We start from the raw sequence: 18044 nt of genomic DNA on the forward strand, positions 1-18044 counted from the left end.
GCCAACTTCTTATGATGATCCAAACTGTTCATTTGTTGGGCCACAATGTAATCCATACAAGATGATCATAGCCCTCCGATCTATAGAGGGACTGCACAAGCTCTATAGATGCGAGGGTTATGATCATCCTATGAGATGTTCTCCAGGGTGCAACTTATTTACGTTGTGACCCAATAAATGAAATTTTGGATCATCCTATAAAAGGGGCCCCACATAAATTTTTGAAAAATAATGGACTTTACGCGCACACACAATAATATTTGTTGGACATCTAAATAGTTTTTATATCGGCACAATAATTCGATTATTTTTCAAAAAGCATAGTTGGGCCCACTTCATAGGATGATCTAAACCGTTCATTTGTTGAGACATAATAAGTTGATTCCACTAAATAAGTTGTACCTGTAGATCATCTCCATAGGATGATCCTAACCCTCCGATCGGTAGGGGAATTGCACATCACATAAAGCGCTAAAGATGGGAGGGTTAGGATCATCCTATGGAAGATGATCTACAGTGTAAAACCTATTTACATTGTGGTCCAACCTATTTCCTATCATTGTTTCAGTGTTCAATTGTCATTTTGCAATTTACATGGCAGTCCTTGTCGACTTTAACTTGTATCATTTCTTATTCCATTGGATTGGAAAGAAAAATGGTTAACAAAAAACTCCATGTATGGAAGATTCTATGGAGCAGATTTTTTATTTGTTGCTTTTAACTGGTTTTGGGCTCCAATCGGTTGCCACAATCTTAAATAATAACGAGTTCTGGACTCACAATCGATTCTCAAAATCCAAAACGAACTGGCCTAAGTTTTTGTCTGGATTCAGCCCCCAAAGAGGGTAGGCCCCACTGTGTTTAAGTGCTTGGACAGACGTGTGCAGTTTAGACTTAGTCAAGCCGTCATGAACTCAAACCACTGGTTCTCTGTTTTTTTATAAGAAATCGTTAGATAATTCTCCAGGGATGATATTTTCACCCCCTGCAGTACACATTCGCCCCACTTGTAACGTGTCAAAAAGCATTAAAGTTTCCCACTGTTCACGTTATAAGGGGGGCGAATGCGTACTTCAGTGGGGGTGAAAATATCAGCGCCCTTCTCCTCACACTATTATAAACGTTCCATTCCAAGTTCCTTTTGCTACTTCCCATCTTTTATATAATACAATAGATTTCCATAGAAATCAAAACTGAATTTACTTTGTAATGTTTTTTGGATTTTATGAATGATTGTGAGCATGAGGTGTACTATAAGTAATAACCCATTCTTATTCAATAACTTGGATTTGTTCATGTGAAGTTGTTGTTTGGGAAGGAGAGGTGAATGGTTTTGAGATTTCAGTTTTCTTTTCTTCTCCACCAAACTGGATTTCTTTTTATACTTTATGAGTTTTTGCATGAGGCTTACATGAGAAGTTTATAAGAGTGTGGTGAGATTTTGTGGAAAGTTTTTATGTGCCCTGTACTTTATGAGTTTTTGCATGAGGCAGGCTCAATGGAAATATACCCGTCTCTGTTTTATTGAAAAATGAAAACCCATTTCTGATTTTATTTTTTTTTGCCAGATTTTGCATAGAAACAAGTTGAGATCAGTGGGATTATTTAGTAAAAGATAGGAGGAAGGTTTTTGTGAAGGAGATTTTGATATGGGGCTTTTGGATCTTTTTATTGCTGCTTCGATACCGGTTCTGAAAGTGCTTATTGTGACTGGTGTTGGGTCATTTCTTGCTACAAGTCGTGTGGATATTTTAGGTGAAGATGCAAGGAAGCATTTGAACAATGTGAGTAGTTTTCTTGATTTTTTTTTGTTGTTGTTGTAATTTATGCTTTTTTTTTAATGTAGCTTATGCTTTTTGTTTTCATGTTCATAGTTTTTAACTACTAAACCAGAAGAATATGAAGCCAACAGAGTAAATTGTGACATGCAAACCGCATGTACGTAATTGGATTTTGGACTCCTATTCAATTGAAGAGTCAGAAATATTACCTAATACATCCCTCTTTTAGTTCTGGTTTCTTGAGGAGAAACCAAATCCTGACTTTTCTATGTTTGGCTGCTAGACAGCCCAATTAGTAGTACCCCTCTTTTAACCTTCAAAACAAGTTGATCCATTCTTTCCCCAAAACTCAAGTAACCTTCCCTGTATTTATGTGTGACGTGACTGGCTAACTAGATCTAACTGAAAACTTGGGTTGGTCTTGTTGAGTCAATTTGTTTTTTCATCTAACTAGTTCTCATGTTTCTGCTTTGGTTCTTGAGTGAGTTGAGTCACGTCCCTAGCTTGCGCCTATGACTGATAGATCCATCGCTCCATCCTGAGTATATATTGGCCGATCAAGAGCAAACACACCACACGGAACGGAATGAACCACTCCTTTTTCCTCACAGAAATCAAAATTCTTCCTTATCCCCCCCCCCTTTATTATATTAGCAATTATTGTGATGCGTCTATGTATAGGATAATTCTTCCAAGAAGATATAGGAAAAAAATGATATTCTAGACATAATGTTCACTTACCAAATGGCAGGCAGAAGCTGCTGAAATGCAATAATAACACAACTTCATTAGATATAACATGAGGCCCACAATAACCTTCAACTTGGGTGCAATCGATACAAGAAAAAAAGGATCACCTTGTGTTTTTGTTTAATGATTGGAGCATCCAAATATTTTAAAGTACCATCTTGTACTTGATACCCATGCCAAGCGCTAGATACAGTGCTAGAAAGCATCACCCACTCCTATGGTAGCATTTGTTGAGGTTGATTATGTCGTCCTCCTTTAAGTGATAGGTGGGCGGTATATTTGAATTCATTTGCACGATCTATTCTAATGTACATATCTTTTTTTGAATAGGTGTTGGGTTTTTTTTTTTTTACTCTGTTTTGTAGATTTATATATTTTATTTGAATCGTCAATGTTTAATACGAATTTTAATTAAGAAGCCTTTGTTTTGTCATGTTTCCTTATCAGTTGACCTCTTTTATACATAGTTGATTATTCTCTTGCCTACATTTCTCAAGACTAACTCGAGCAATTTGCTTGTGAACAGGTTGTATTTTATGTATTTAATCCAGCCCTTGTGTCTACCAACCTATCTAGAACGATCACATTTGAAAGCATGATTTCCCTGTGAGTTTCTTTTGATCCTGGTGATAATTCAGTTGAAATAATTTTGATGAGAATTTATTTCAGTGCTGTTAGCCTTTTCTAATCTGACGACGATGGAAGAAATGTTAGATTTTTTATTATTATAATATACAAGTCCAAATTCACCTAAAATTGTGTGGGTCCTATTAATATTCTTGTTCATAAATGGACACTAGAGATTAGATTGATATCATTCATCGTAATGGCAAGAATTGTATAAATGTATGCCACATGTTCCTGTGTTAACTGTGTTTGCATGGATATCGTGGATATATGCTGATATCTCTTAACTAGTTGCCTCAAAGTGGGCCATTTAGTACGCGTAATAGTTGTCTTAGTGAGAGCTTTATGTTTTTCTTGTCCTCTCAACTGGCCAATTTGTAGCATTTCTAGTTGACTAGTAGATGGTTTATCTTTCTAATGGTCCACTTTTTGTTAATTATTCAGGTGGTTCATGACTTTAAATATCCTTCTCACTTTCATTTTTTGTTAATTGCGCAGGTGGTTCATGCCATTAAATATCCTTCTCACTTTTATTATTGGTTCAGCACTTGGGTGGGTTGTCATCCAAATTACAAATGCTCCTTCCCATTTGAGGGGCCTCATTCTGGGCTGTTGTGCTGCTGGTACGTGTCTATATAATTCTGTAGACATTTATGGTGGGTTGTATTTGATAAATATAATAGTGACATTTCATCTTTCGAGCTTAAAATTCTTTTATATTATGGTAAGTGTTATACATACATTTAATATTATTTTTATTACCTATCAAAAAAAATTTCTTTTTAGCTTCTGGTACACAGACACTGTTAGTTGAATGCCAAGTAAGGGCTGAACAGCAGACCAGTTGAATAACCCATACATCTATAAGTTTACCATGTATCCATATCACTCTTGGATACTAATTTTTATTAAGGATCCCTATATTTGCATGCTTACTTGACAGCATATGTTTGAGTATTGAACTCATGATTTTGTGCCGACTTATGGTCGATCACATTTATCTTATGAAAATAGTTTAAATAGGGAGTGCTTGTTAGATATAATATTCGAAACCTTTCTAATTGAGCCAGAAATCAGATGACAAGTCACATTGGAGTAGCAAGTACCAAGTCCAAACTTAAATTTTATGAAAAACTTGACCACCGAATTTGGGTAAATTCTATAAATATCTAGCTAGATTTTTTTGTTGAATCAGTCTGAATAGAAATCTGAAATCGGAAGCCAGTTTGTAAAATACAATTGGATTTTAACCTTGCTTACAAACAAGAAAGTCACTTTTCCGGTTCCCAAACAAGGGGCTCTATAATGATAAAAATAAATAAATATTCTCATCCTCTATCTCATCTATCATCATGTGTGTCATTTTCTGCACCCTTTCCACTCTTGCATATTTTTATTCAAAGTTCTATATGAGGATTCATATTGCAACATATATCTCCAAGGAATTATCATTATAATTGGAGAACATATTGCCAAGCTTACCGGTCAAGTTTTGTAATAATTCTATCTTTCATTTCTTGGGAAATTTCTACAGCATTTCACAGACTATTTTGTCATTAAGTGGAGACTTACCGTAGCTTTGGTTTCTGTTAACAGGAAATCTAGGAAATATGCTTCTCATTATCATCCCGGCGATCTGTAAGGAAAAAGGCAGTCCGTTTGGAGATCCTGATGTCTGCCATACATATGGAATGGCATATGTTTCGCTTTCTATGGCGGTATGATCTTTGTTGGAAAAGCTTCTTTGTATTCTAAAATTCCATAGGCCCGGTTTGGATAGCAAGAATATTGTGGAAAAGTTTGGAAAGGAAAAGTATTTCTAAAATTTCCTACTTTTTTTACACACTTAGAAAATTTCTAAAATCAACCCTATTCAAGTTTTATTTAGATGGACTTATTATTTACGATAATATCCGTCCAAATTAACCTAAAACATATCATTTCCCTCTAAATTGTGGAAAGAAAAAAAGATTTCCCAAGAAATTTTTTCAACAGAAATATTTTTCTTGCAATCCAAACATGGCCTACAGGCTCCTCTATTGTGGGAAAGCACATGTGGGAAATTTCTCCACCATTGCATGTCTATTTATGCACATGCAGATTATGGTCTGGATGACCTGATGTGCATTAACATATGATATGATCAAAAACTTATAATATATCTACTGCATTTAAATACTTTGAGTCCCACTATAGAGAACTAATTTCCATTTATTCTTGTTATGTATTGTAACTCTTTAGATAGGGGCTATTTTTCTATGGTCTTATGTCTACAATATTTTACGAATATCGTCAAGTGTCATCACTAAAGAAGATGAATTCAGTGTAAAGTTACTGCCCGAGGTGCACACCGGGAGCTTAACTTCTGATCATTATGCCGCTCAATGTTCCCCTTCTTCCTCTAAATCTGAGGGGCTACTTGAAAAAGTAATGGTTTCTTTCCCACTTGACATTTATTTTTAGTTCATTCTTTTTTAATGGACTTTGATCACTTCCACGCCAGTCATGTGATGTTTATTGTATCAATATACCAATTCACAGCATTTACTCATTGTTTAATTTGCTCTCACGCTTTATATTTTTACTTCTATTTCCTTCATACTCAATGTGTCGATTCATATAGCATGTGTTCAATATTCTTTTAGGTATTTGACTATATTCACTTTTTATATTTGAACTGAATATTTTCAATTCCCTTCATTGTCCATGTCCTGCATTCTCCACCCTGAAAATGCTTTCCAGGTATCTTTCAAGTTCGGAGGAAGCAACTCCAGTATAAGCTGCCCAAGTTTATATATATATATATATATATATGAGAGAACATTTCCTACACACTTGTGTAGGTAAGTTACCTACACACTAGCTTAAAATACAGTGGGGGCCCACATTGTTTGGGTGATCCAAACCATTCATTTGAATGGTCCTCACATAGATAGGGTGTCCACAAAAAATCAGATCCATAAGATCATCCCAACCATTCAAACTATGGAGGCAAAAAATGGACTAATTTGTGAAGGTTTATACACGTCCATTTTACCTCCACAAATCGTAGGGTTGGGGTGATCCTATGGATCTGATTTTTTGTGGACACCCTATCTCTGTGAGGACCATTCAAATGAATGGTTTGGATCACCCAAACAATGTGGGCCCCCACTGTATTTTAAGCTAGTGTGTAGCTAACTTACCTACACAAGTGTGTAGGAAATGTTTTCTCTCTCTATATATATATATATATATATATATATATATATATATATATATATATATATATATATATATATATATATATGTGTGTGTGTGAGAGAGAGATCTATTAGGGATATGTGCGTATGAAAAATGCTATGGGACTTGCAATATAGACAAGCAATGAAACCTGATACTCTCTATTTGAAACATGTTTACAACCAACTAGAAATCAGTTCTTTTCGATTGTTAGAAAGAACGGGAAACCAGACTATTCTCGACCACCTCTTCGAAACAATGACAAGTGCCCTCTCTTTTGTCAAAACAACAAAATGTGCCCTTTTGTGGCTTTGCTCTTCACATACAAAGTTTGACTTGCTTGCAGCGACCGCCTTGAGTCACCACCTTTCCTTTTTTTGCCACTGCGTCCTTGCTTTGCTCAAAACCCTTCTTAAATGAATGCGGAAATCTATAGTTCTGTGTGTGTGTGTGTGTGTGTGTGAGAGAGAGAGAGAGAGAGAGAGAGAGAGAGAGAGAGAGAGAGAGAGAGAGAGAGAGAGAGAGAGAGAGTTGCCTTTTCTATTGATTCCTATTTATTGGATTAAAAGAATCTTGAATGAGGTATTCAAAACAAGGGATTAATCAAAAAGAAATCTTTATTAGTTCTTCCTCCTATTTTTTATGAAGAGAATGGATCTTTTTACCGAATGATAAGAAAAGAGCAGTCCGGATCTCCTTCAAGAATGGTTTAGAAGATCCAAACCCAAAAAAGGTGGTATTTTCTAGGAAGGGTAGAAAGGAGTTGTGTTCTTGGACAACAGAAAACGATGCAGTGGTTGAAAGTGGTGGCAGCGGTGAAAGAGGGAAGGTGAAGGGAGGTGGCAATGGTGGTGGTGGAGACTGTGATGTGGGCTGAAGAAGGTGTCAATAGGGGTGGCCAGAGGCGGCAATGGTGGAAGAAGGCAGTGATGGTTGTGCCGCAAGGTGGCAATGGTGGACGAGGCGGTGACCATGGTAAGAGGAGGGAAGAAGAGGAGTATCAATGGAGAAGGCGGCAGAGTAAACTATGAACCTTTATAAGATAGCCTTTGTGACCTTATTAGCCTGTTACCCAACTTTATGGAGGTGTATACCCCTAACATGTAGCCATTTTTTTTATTTTTTTTCATGCCATGGTGATTGTTACAATTTACTGCATGTTTGCCTTTGAGAAGGATATAAAGCAGTTCACGAAGTAGCAATACAAGGCCATTTCTAGCACAACAAAGTTGATATCCCTCCACCTTTGATCAGCCTCAGATAACTACAGTCATTTATCATATGCTATAATATAAAAAATCTAAATTTAATCAGAACAATCAAGTCTAATAAATATAGTATCTGGTTCCCTTCCACTAAGAAAGCACCAACTTAAACCTCATAGGTCCCCATTTAATGGGTTCAAAGTCTGCTGGTTTTCTTTAAATTTAAGAAACCTCTCTGGATGTTTCTAACAGGTCATCCTATTTCATGGATCCTCCTTGGTTTATGAATATGGAAGTGATAGTAATGTGTTGTCATTCATCCAGTTAGCGCTTATTTGTTGTCAATCTTGATTCTTGCTAATTCTGCATTAAATTTTTTTGACAATTGTTTGAAATTGCTTGACTTATTATTGGAGTAGGCTGTAACTTATAAAGGCCATTAGTTTGTTATGTGGATCTATGCATGTAATTCTGGATCTTGACAACCGACCATAATAAACAAGTACTGTCAGTTTGTTGTGTGTAGCCTTCATAAACTGCTGATATTCAAAAATTCCAATTTTATGGTTTCCATCAAATGTCCATTGCCTTATTGAATTGATTTGATATCACATATGAAATAATTTCTTGATATTATATATGGATGATTTTCTGTAGAACTGTTGGCAATGCTCTTTTTTTTTTTTTCTTTTCTACAATAAGAGGGGATACCTTCCTGCATCACCTAACCATTTCTCTGTAGAACTGTTGGCAAACTTATTTTTCTTGTCTTCAATAAGAGGAGATACCCCTCTGTATCACCTAACCTTTTCTCTGTGTTTTACCAGGTGTCAATTCCAGTTAAGTTTATACAATTTTTAAAGATGGTTTCAGGAAAAATTGACTTGAAGAAATTGCTGGCACCTTCAACCATCGGAGTGGTATGCAACTGCCCTTATTTTTTGTGCAATATCCACTTATATCTCTAATGTGGTCTGAAATATAAACATTATTCTTTCATGTCGTAAATTTTCTTGCCAAAATGCAATTGTTCCAAGTCTTTTGGTGTTTATGTATAATGTGACTTTCTATATGATGTCTATAATAAAATTTTGCCTCTGCTTTCCAGAAATAGAAGCATGTCATATACTGATATGATATTTAGATAGAAAAAATGCGAATTTTGATGCAATTCTAGGAAGACAGCTTCATAAAGTTACTCTCCATCTAAGTTACAAAAGAAAAGTGAGGCATCAAAGTGAAATAGGTTAATTGTTCTCTTCGTAAGTTACTTTTTGACCAACATTTGAGAGAACTTCTCCGTTGATATCCATAAGACTGACATTAGGGATTATAATATCTGCTGGTGCCCCTGGCATGGAGATACCTCTCCAAATCATCTGCTCCTCTCTCAAATGTTCCTCCAAATTTTAGACAAGAAGGATGCGCATCATAAAGACTATTGGTACACTCTCTCTCTCTCTCTCTCTCTCTCTCTCGCACGCGCATGCGCCTGGGCAAAAAGCAAAGAAAGTGAGCATCATCAGCTTGTTGCGGAAACATTTCTTGAAATCATAAAGTCATTCAAGTGGCTGGTAATGGGAACTTGAATGAGGGCACTGTTACCTTGTTCCAATCTACCAGTGCACTCCATCTCACCCCCAATCTCATCAAACAACTTGCAAAAGAATCTCCAAAATCTCCATTTGGAATAAAATAATCTACCGATATGATAGAAGACACAACTTTCTTTCAAAAAGAAAAAAGAAAAAGAGAAAAACAAGACAACTTCACGTCGAGCAATGTGGTCCCTGCCCTGCCCACAATTTGCCCATATTTTTGGGTATTATGCAAAACAGAGATGGACATCACTCAAACTAGATCACCTGTAGAATTTAGAGGGAATTCTATAGTGTGCAAAAAAGGTAAAGGTTTGTATTGTTCAAAATTCTAAGTGTAGAAAGAAAGAAAAAATGAGTTAGAGAAGGCTCACCCATAATACCTGCATGGTCCTTTCAACTGCGATTAACACAGTCCTTTCAACTGCGATTAACATCGAAGGTTGCCTTTTTAGGCAGTCCAGATTTAGTTGATACGACTGACGTAAATAGTGCACGGCCTTTTGATATTGTGCATCTGTGTTTTCGGCTTTCTAGCATGACAGATTAACTAACAGGAAGGACCAAATGGGTGCCAGTATTGCATTTAAGTAGGCTTCACCCTCTAATTGATTGATCTAAACCATGGTTGTCAACTCCATTCCATTCTGTACAGAGCTTCCAAAAGGTTTTGATAAGGAAACAGGAATGTATTGGCCCATCTTCCGGTCAATTCTGGATATTCACTTTGGTCATTCCAATCATTTTGCGTGTTCTGTTCTGTTTCCTTTTTTATTTTATATATTCTCTTAACATTCTCCCTAGAAAAGTTAGTTGCACCTAAAAACCCAACCATTTTTTTTCCCGGGTTACCGAAAAGCCAAACCATCTCTTTAGTTCAATGAAATAGAGATTGATAAATGCTAGTTCTAATCAAATATGTACTTATGTATTGCTTTAGTTTTTCTATTGTTCTCCCATATTTTTCTATTGTGTTGATTTTAAAACTTTCAACTTCTTCAAGTTTTTTGTCACATCTTTTCCAGAATGGAACATCGGAATGGGTAGAATGTCAAATTGTTCCATTCCATTAGTAAATCGAAATACCCATCAGAATGAATTGACAAATACATACGATTTAAACCACTAGGGTTGCAGGCCCAACTTGGACTGTTCATACCATTGTTGTAAATTCTGTTTCGTTTCGTCCGGAATGGACGAAACGAACCGGTTTCGTTACAATTCCGGAACGAAATTCCAAAAATTTCGTTCCGGTGGAAATTTCGTTCCATTCCGGACGAAATTTTCCGAAATCCGGATTTCGTCCGAAATGGACGAAATTCTCCATTCCGGCCGGAATCATGCATAATGGCTAGTTTGACTGGATTTTCCAGATTTTACAACAATGCCCCTGGAACCTGGTGCGCACCACGCGTACCCGACACTTCCTGCTGCCCATTTACTTAAGATTTACATGTAAATAACGGAATACCCCCCTTTTGGATTTATTAAATATAGTTTTAACACCCAAATCTAAAAGGAAAAAAAGTCAACTCTCCAGTTCTAGTACAAAATTCAAAGAAAAATGGTCGGGTCAAAATTTTAACTTTCTTAACTTCCAAACGGTGGGGTATTTTTCAAAATTTAAAAATTCATAAAATTTATTTTGTCCAAACATTATTAAATCCCAATAGTTTGGTAAAAAAAATCTCATAATTTGGTCTCTAAAAATTATTCATCTTGTCAGGCACTGGTCAACATACTGGTGACAGACTTTTTTTTCTAATGAATGATGTATTAATCACTTAATATATTTTTTGTGTGAACGAAAAGTTTCGACTGAAATCCCACCGAAATTTCGTTTCTGTGGCCAAAACGAAATGACGACCGAAACGGAATTTACAACTAAGGTTCATACCCTAAAAGTCCCTTTTATTGAAGGAACCTGAGGCTACAAATCAAAGTATCTTTTTGATGTTGAATGTGGACTACTGCCCAATCATTTTTCTGACTGTCCTTTTCCAAAGACCGTGATAGGATGATTAGGATCATCCAAGCAGGGGAGATATTAGAACATGGGTAACTCAGATGAGGGCCTATATTCACAAAAATAGGGATACGAATCAAGGCCATTGTGCCGCTAGTCATGAATGGCCAAAGATATAAGTGCACAAGTGAGTATTCTCTTGATATGAAACATAAATGAGGGCTACTAAGTGATTACACCAAATATTCCTTTATTAGGTTTGTGATGTAGTGCAAATCTGTAGGTCCTTTAACCTGAATTTGAAGAAGGAAGGATGACTTTTGAAGAAAATTTTTTTTATGCATTTGGATGATTATATTTTTTGTTGGATTTTAGGAAGTTCATGACTTACGAGAAGATGAGGTTGTTTGAATCTTCTAGTGAGGTTGAAATCGAAGTATGAAGGTTAAATTAGTTCATGTTAAAAATTAAAAATAGTTTATGATAGAAATTTCAATTTCTAGAGGATATTTGGGTTATTTTTCTTTGGAAATGCTCTATATTTGTTCTCAAATAATTGTAGCTTATTTAAGTTCTTACTTTGAGAAAGCTTTGGAGTCATAAAAGGGCAAGTGTATAGTACTATAGTCTATGTAAGGATAATCTCTATAAGTGGTCTTTGGACTAATTTTGTAACCATTACAAAAAATGAAGTTTACTCAAGTAGGTTACTCTTTCCTCTGTTGTTCTCTTTGTGGCGGCACCAAATTCTGCTCTTCGTCTTTTATTGAGGTACATGCTTGGTTTTCTTTTGGGTTGAATTTAAGATTGAAATTTGTAATTGTTATTCTATTTTTACTGTACCATAATTGGTGAGAAAGTTCGATCTCAGGACTTGTATTTGGTTACATGGCAACAAATTGGTGCTTGAATCCTTGATCACCTTGTTCTTGAGAATAGAAGATCACTTCTTGAATGCTTGATCTCCTAGCTCTGCTACTACCAAAAAGATCTCTTTAAGGTTATGAAGAAAGATAGAAGACAAGAAGAGATTGTTTAGGAAAGAAAGATGAGAACCCACACAATTTGTAGGGCTGAAAGTTGTATTCTCAATCATAATAAAATACAGCCCCAACACTTGCTTATATAATAAAACTGCTTATACTAATATGTTATATAAATAAATAATAGCAATAGGATGGGTTACCGTTAGGATGACGTGGACAGACCCTCCTTCCTTCATCAGATCTACATGGTGAAGAGTCTCCTTTCAGATATTGCTGACTAACTTAACAAGTAATAGATCAATTAAAATGTCGTATGCATGGTCTATGTTGATCAAGCACTACATTTAACACTTCGATTCTAAGTGAAAAGATGTCTCCATGACTGATTGGGAAGCCACACTCATGGTAGGCACTGGTAACATTGTCCATAATTATGTCTTTAATCTAAGCTGAATTTTTGTAGAACCAACTGTTTGGATCTAATCAACATGAGGAATAGTCTAAACAGTGTATGACCTATGTATCTTGATCAACGCTATGTTTTTCAGAAAATGGTGAGCTCGGTCCATAGTTTTAAATTTCGACCGAAATCTGAAATTTCGGGTTTTGGTCGAGACCGAAACCGAAATCGGGTATAACCGAAACGTTACGAAATTTCGAAAATTTGTTTTTCCCGAAATTTCGACCAAATTTAAGGAATTTCACCCAAAAATCTCAATTTTGTTCATTATTTAATAGTTTCCCGAAATTTGAAACTTTCGAAATTTCGGCTGAAATTTCGGTTTCGGTGAGGACTGAAACGCATTCCGAAACCGAAATTTGAAACCATGGCTTGGTCTGAAATGAAATTTTGCTAATTATAGATAGGTATTTGCTTTCCAGCTAAACTTATGTTTTTTTTTCTTGTTAGGTTGTTGGGTTTGTTGTTGGAGTTATCCCTCAAACTCGAAGGGCGCTTATTGGTGAAACTGCTCCTCTTCGTGTGATCCAAGACTCTGCTGTTTTGTTGAGGTATAAACCTTCGTCATCATTTTTCAATTGGATCAGATGACTAACTGTGGAACACAAAATCCATAGCATTCAAGATATTAGGAACAGTCAAGGTTTGAAATTTCGGTTTCGGTTTCGGCCTCAGCCGAAAATGAATTTCAGTGGCAATTTAAGTTTCAGTGGAAATTTCGGTAAAAACATTATAATTTTGGCTGAAATTTTTAAATTTCAGTTTCGGTTTTAAATTTCGGTCCTCAGAAATTTTGGCATTTCGGCTAAAATTTAAAACCATGGGAACAGTTTAACAGTAATGTGTTTAGGAGGATAATCATCGAGCTTTCCATGATAGTCAATCTAAGTTGCTTTGTCAAATTTGTCTTTGGTTTTAAACTTTTCTATTATTACCACTCCTGTGTGAACCTTTGGACAAGTTATGACATCTATTATGCATTCTTCCATTAGTATGGTCTTCTGTGCATGAAAATCAATAGACTGACTGAATTGGTTTAAAATATATTGAAGTTGTAAGTGCAAACTAAGGCCATCGTTGGATACCTCTAAAAATTATCCGCACATAATCTTATATTTATATGCATTTAATCCTATTTGCATACAATCTTAATTAAAATAATGGTTACACAGTTTGTAAGTGTAAAAAAGTAGAACATAGACTTACAGCCACATATGGAGAAAGAAAACTAGTCCGACTGAGGAAGAGAGCACCCTCAAAGCTCCTAGTAATGGGTGTCTTGCTTTTTGTTGCATGATATTTTCTTTTAGATTTTATTTACAATGTTATTGTCATTGTACTTTTTTGAAGCATCCCCTTTGGAACCTGTTCTATAACAACTATTGTTCCAGGGTCATAAAGTATGCCAATAAAGCACTTCCCACGACCTTTTTTCTTATCACAGAAAAAATATTGAAGGCAGAAAAAGGATCGCATGATATTTTCTTTTGGCTTTTATTTACAATGTCCTCTCATTATACTTTTTTGGAGCGTCCCTTTTAGAACATGTTCTATCACAACTGTTTTTCCATGGTCATAAAGTATGTTAATAAAGCACTTCCAAGTTCCAAGAGCCATTTTTTTTAATCATGAGAAAATTCTGAAGGCAGAAGAAGTGTCTACATTAAAGTGTTAATGGAAAGTGTCACTCTGAAAAACTCTCATGAGGTCCAAAAGCTATTACTCCTTGATTGTAGGAAATTATGACATTGGACTCTTGAGAGATCAAACTCATACTCAACCAGTAAATCCACAGATCGAAGTAAGTCACAGTCAAAAGAGCAAAACTAAAATAAACTAATCCTCTAATCAAATGATGCAGAGTATTTTCTTTATCCAGTTAATGAACTCTATAGCTCCAAACATTACACTAGCCTTGAGATTGTTTCTAGCTCTTTGATGTTTCAGTTCAGAGTCTATATTGATCTCCGATAATTAAAATTTAAGCGAACGTATTAGAGCACCCTCTGGATGTGTAAATGATCGAAATGTCAGCAGATTAGTATGGAAAGAAAAGGTGATAAAAACATTGAAAGTGTCAGTGTTGTACTCAATACTTTGTCTAGCCATGGAAATTGAGAAGTCACCCTGTTGCCATTCTCTGTTGGTTCTCTCTTTTTTTGACATGCGGCAAACCAAAACACCATGGTTCATCTTGGTAAAGAAGACACAAACATCTGACCATTAGATCTTTAATAGCATCATCATATTCTGTTATGTCCCTGCTACATTAACAGGTGCATGGCTCCTTTGTCGATTGTGGGATTTGATGTTACAAGATCTTGTTGTTCACATATATTACAATTTACCAACGCTAATTATATACTTTCTGAATTTTATAAGCATTTGTTATCAGCGTACTTATTCTCTTACTTTTCTGGTTAACAGTGATGGAGCAATCCCATCTCTCACACTAATAATGGGAGGAAATCTTATCAAGGGTAATAAGTGACTTGATGTTGGTCCATCTCATACTTATCTTGGAATGGTTGCTCATTTATATCAAAAGAATCATTTTTTCACATCTCTGAAAACAAATTTGTGATCATCCAGGAATACATGGGTCAGGAATTCGAGTTTCGCTCATCATCGGAGTTCTAGTTGTTCGTTATATTGTCCTGCCCCTGTTGGGTATAGTCGTCGTTAAAGGGGCAATTTATTTGGGCTTGGTGCACTCCGATCCTCTATACCAGTTCATTCTTCTAATACAGTTTGCACTTCCACCCGCAATGAACATAGGTATGATACATGCTCTTTTTGGGATATGGAAAATATTACTAATTTCTTACTCTAATGCTATCTTACCCTTATACCAAGATGGGCGAGAAATGTATATAACTTCCAAGTTAAGATGTACTTAAGAATTAGAACATACCAATGATTGTACTGAAGAGGTGAAGAGATGTTATTTTCTTATTTAAAATGCGAAAGCCCATGATTTTTGGATAATGTGGCGAACCCATTATTTTCTTATCTACACAACTATGTTTTGATAATGGGGCGAACCCACCTAGTTTTGCACACTTTTAATTGGCTGAATCCGACATGGATGTTGAGTTTTGGAATAAGAAAACGTCAAAAAGAAAGATTCGTCGATTCTCCTAAATATTTTAATAAATTCTCAATTTTTTTACATAATATGATTATAACAAGTAATATATTAAAATTTTAAATAAGTTAAGTACTATAATATTTTATTTCCATATAAAAACTTAATATTCGGAAGGGGAAAACTCAAAACATGCGATAATTGTAAAATTATGGGAATAGTATTTATAAAAAAACAGATAAAAGAAATCTAGAAGCGTAGCAGAGAATCCTAAATTATTGGAATCCGACATGTGTCTGACACGAGTACTTCGCCTATATATATATATATATATATATATATATATATATATATATATTATTTTTGTACCAGGCTCCTCTGTAATAATCCCTGACCCCCCCTTTTTTAATGAATTTGCAGGTACAATGACCCAATTGTTTGGAGCAGGTGAAAGTGAATGCTCTGTTATATTTCTATGGTGCTATGCCTTGGCTTCAGTTTCTCTCACACTTTGGTCCACCTTTTTCATGTGGCTTGTCTCTTGATCAACAAATGACCAAGCATCATGATTCCTTTATTTGGGGATTTCAACTTGTTGTATTGAACATTGCACGGATGATGATGATGCCATCTTAAACGAGAATATGAAAGAAACATGAAAATTGATAGATCAGCTGGTGTTGTAGTAGAGGTCCAACTCAGGCTAGGTTAGGTTGGGTTGAGCCAACCCTAGTTAGCATTCCCTCAATCCTAACCCGACCCAACAAGAGTCTCAGGTCGAGGAGGATCAATCCTAACCCAACCCGCCTCTAAACCTCTTAACCCTAACCCAAACGGTCTAACCCATCCTTTCCAAATTGGGCCGAGTTGAATTGGTTGGCCCGGGGCAAAACTAGAAAAAAAATAGGAAAAAAGAAAAGAAAACAAAAACCTTATTATTTTGAAAATTGTGATAAAATTAGGACGGTGCAAGTTCAGGTCAGGTCGGGGACCTCAACCCTAACCGAGTTCAAAATCATATCGGGTTGGCTTTTCCCAATCCCAACCCAACCTGAGGAAATGCTAACCCAACCCAAGCCGAAATTGGAACCCTTCAAGTTCGGGTTGAGCCCGGCCCAAGTTGCACCCCTATGTTGTAGGCCTTTGTTAGCAACCGAAATTCTGATCATTTGTTGATTTTAATGTTAGCATTAAATCATCCTTGAATTGTTTTTGTTTTTCACTAACCGGAATTAGGACCCATCTTTGGCCAATCCATCTTTAGTGACCCTGATGATGACTTGAGGAATGATGTAATGAATTCACACACAAAAGCATGTTTCCTGCTCAGATATTTGTGCACAACCCGTAAGTTAAGCGAATTTCCAGAACAATTGAATGGATGCTAAGAAATACTGTGCAACAACCCATATGATATCTTGTCCAATCTTTGAGTTTTGGGCTGTGGTCAGTGAAAGCGACAAATCATTGAGGATTCCATCTACGGTTTTATAGACATGTTTTTGAAGAAAAGTTCGACAGGGCTGAACAAATAGAATCAACTGGAATTAGTTACTAATAAATTTCAGAGTAAAATTCCCATGCAAAAGAGCTCTTTCCAAACTGTTCTTTGCTGATGATGCTTCGATCACTGTTAGCAAAAGAATAAGACTTACGAGTCTGAATCCTGTGTTGCCACTTCTAAGGCCCTATTTGTTTAGATTCTAAGAACTTTTCGAGTCCAAAAATGATTATTGGACTCAAAATTAAACTCAATTTGGAGTCCAATAATCAGTTTTGGACTCAAAATAGATTCTCAAAATCCAAAACAAAAGCGGCCCAAGTGAATAGGCTCTGGTTTGCTGGAAATACTTGATTTATGACTTTCTGGGTTTGCTAATAGTGATCAATAGGGAAAACCCATCTAGTTCTTTTTATGTTTTATGAGAAAAATTTAGGCAACGTGGGATTCTTCCTTTTTTTAGTTGCGGAGAATGACAAACGCGAAAAGATCTCGAAAATATCGTTCGGCTATCCGACCCCCTAAGTCCGCTAAATCTGGTTCTTAATTTTGACCTTTTTTTACTAAAAATTGAGATTCTTCGGATCGAATCATAGTCGCTTCCGAAGATTCTGATACGCACATGTTATGGTGTATACAATGTAGTTACAAAGTAGTTATTGTAGGATTATGCATTTTAGATTTGCGCTGTCTGATTGCATAGGGCCAGGTCGGGGCCTCTGCACAGTAGACAAAGGCCTTCCTGCCCCCAACTGGTCCTTCTAGCACATCTCACTTACAAATTGGTAACATGAGAAACAATTCACTTTTCAAATAAATTGATTTGAAAATAAAAAATAAATTAAAAATCTAATTGAATT

The 18044-nt window shown here is 35.9% G+C and overlaps 1 protein-coding gene across 4 annotated transcripts; it reads left to right on the forward strand.

Moving 5' to 3' along the window:
• Nucleotides 1-998: 998 nt before the first annotated feature.
• On the forward strand, nt 999-16353 carry LOC143850506 (protein PIN-LIKES 1-like). 4 transcript variants are annotated; one of them, XM_077359762.1, is made up of 11 exons: nt 999-1323; nt 1569-1784; nt 3058-3137; nt 3657-3781; nt 4755-4876; nt 5490-5585; nt 8413-8505; nt 13046-13146; nt 15023-15075; nt 15188-15373; nt 16104-16353. In XM_077359762.1, exons 2-11 carry the CDS (start codon nt 1650-1652, stop codon nt 16226-16228), a joined length of 1116 nt encoding a protein of 371 aa, XP_077215877.1. In that variant the 5' UTR covers nt 999-1323; nt 1569-1649; the 3' UTR covers nt 16229-16353. The 4 variants fall into 4 exon arrangements, with proteins under 4 accessions (XP_077215877.1, XP_077215868.1, XP_077215865.1 ...); XM_077359753.1 differs by having other exon boundaries at nt 1008-1433; nt 5400-5585; XM_077359750.1 differs by having other exon boundaries at nt 1009-1323; nt 5400-5585.
• Nucleotides 16354-18044: the final 1691 nt, after the last annotated feature.

Source organism: Tasmannia lanceolata, unplaced genomic scaffold (genome assembly GCF_043159265.1).
Source record: "Tasmannia lanceolata isolate RefF3 unplaced genomic scaffold, GAP_Taslan_0.1 ptg000003l, whole genome shotgun sequence".
NCBI classification, from domain to species: domain Eukaryota; kingdom Viridiplantae; phylum Streptophyta; class Magnoliopsida; order Canellales; family Winteraceae; genus Tasmannia; species Tasmannia lanceolata.

Bases quoted from the DNA above. Each gene is read 5' to 3' on its own strand.
- LOC143850506 (XM_077359753.1), top strand. From the start codon at position 1,650: ATGGGGCTTTTGGATCTTTTTATTGCTGCTTCGATACCGGTTCTGAAA. The intron at 5,586-8,412 runs GTAATGGTTTCT...GTGTTTTACCAG, and splicing joins CTGAGGGGCTACTTGAAAAA to GTGTCAATTCCAGTTAAGTT. The intron at 8,506-13,045 runs GTATGCAACTGC...TTTTCTTGTTAG, and splicing joins CACCTTCAACCATCGGAGTG to GTTGTTGGGTTTGTTGTTGG.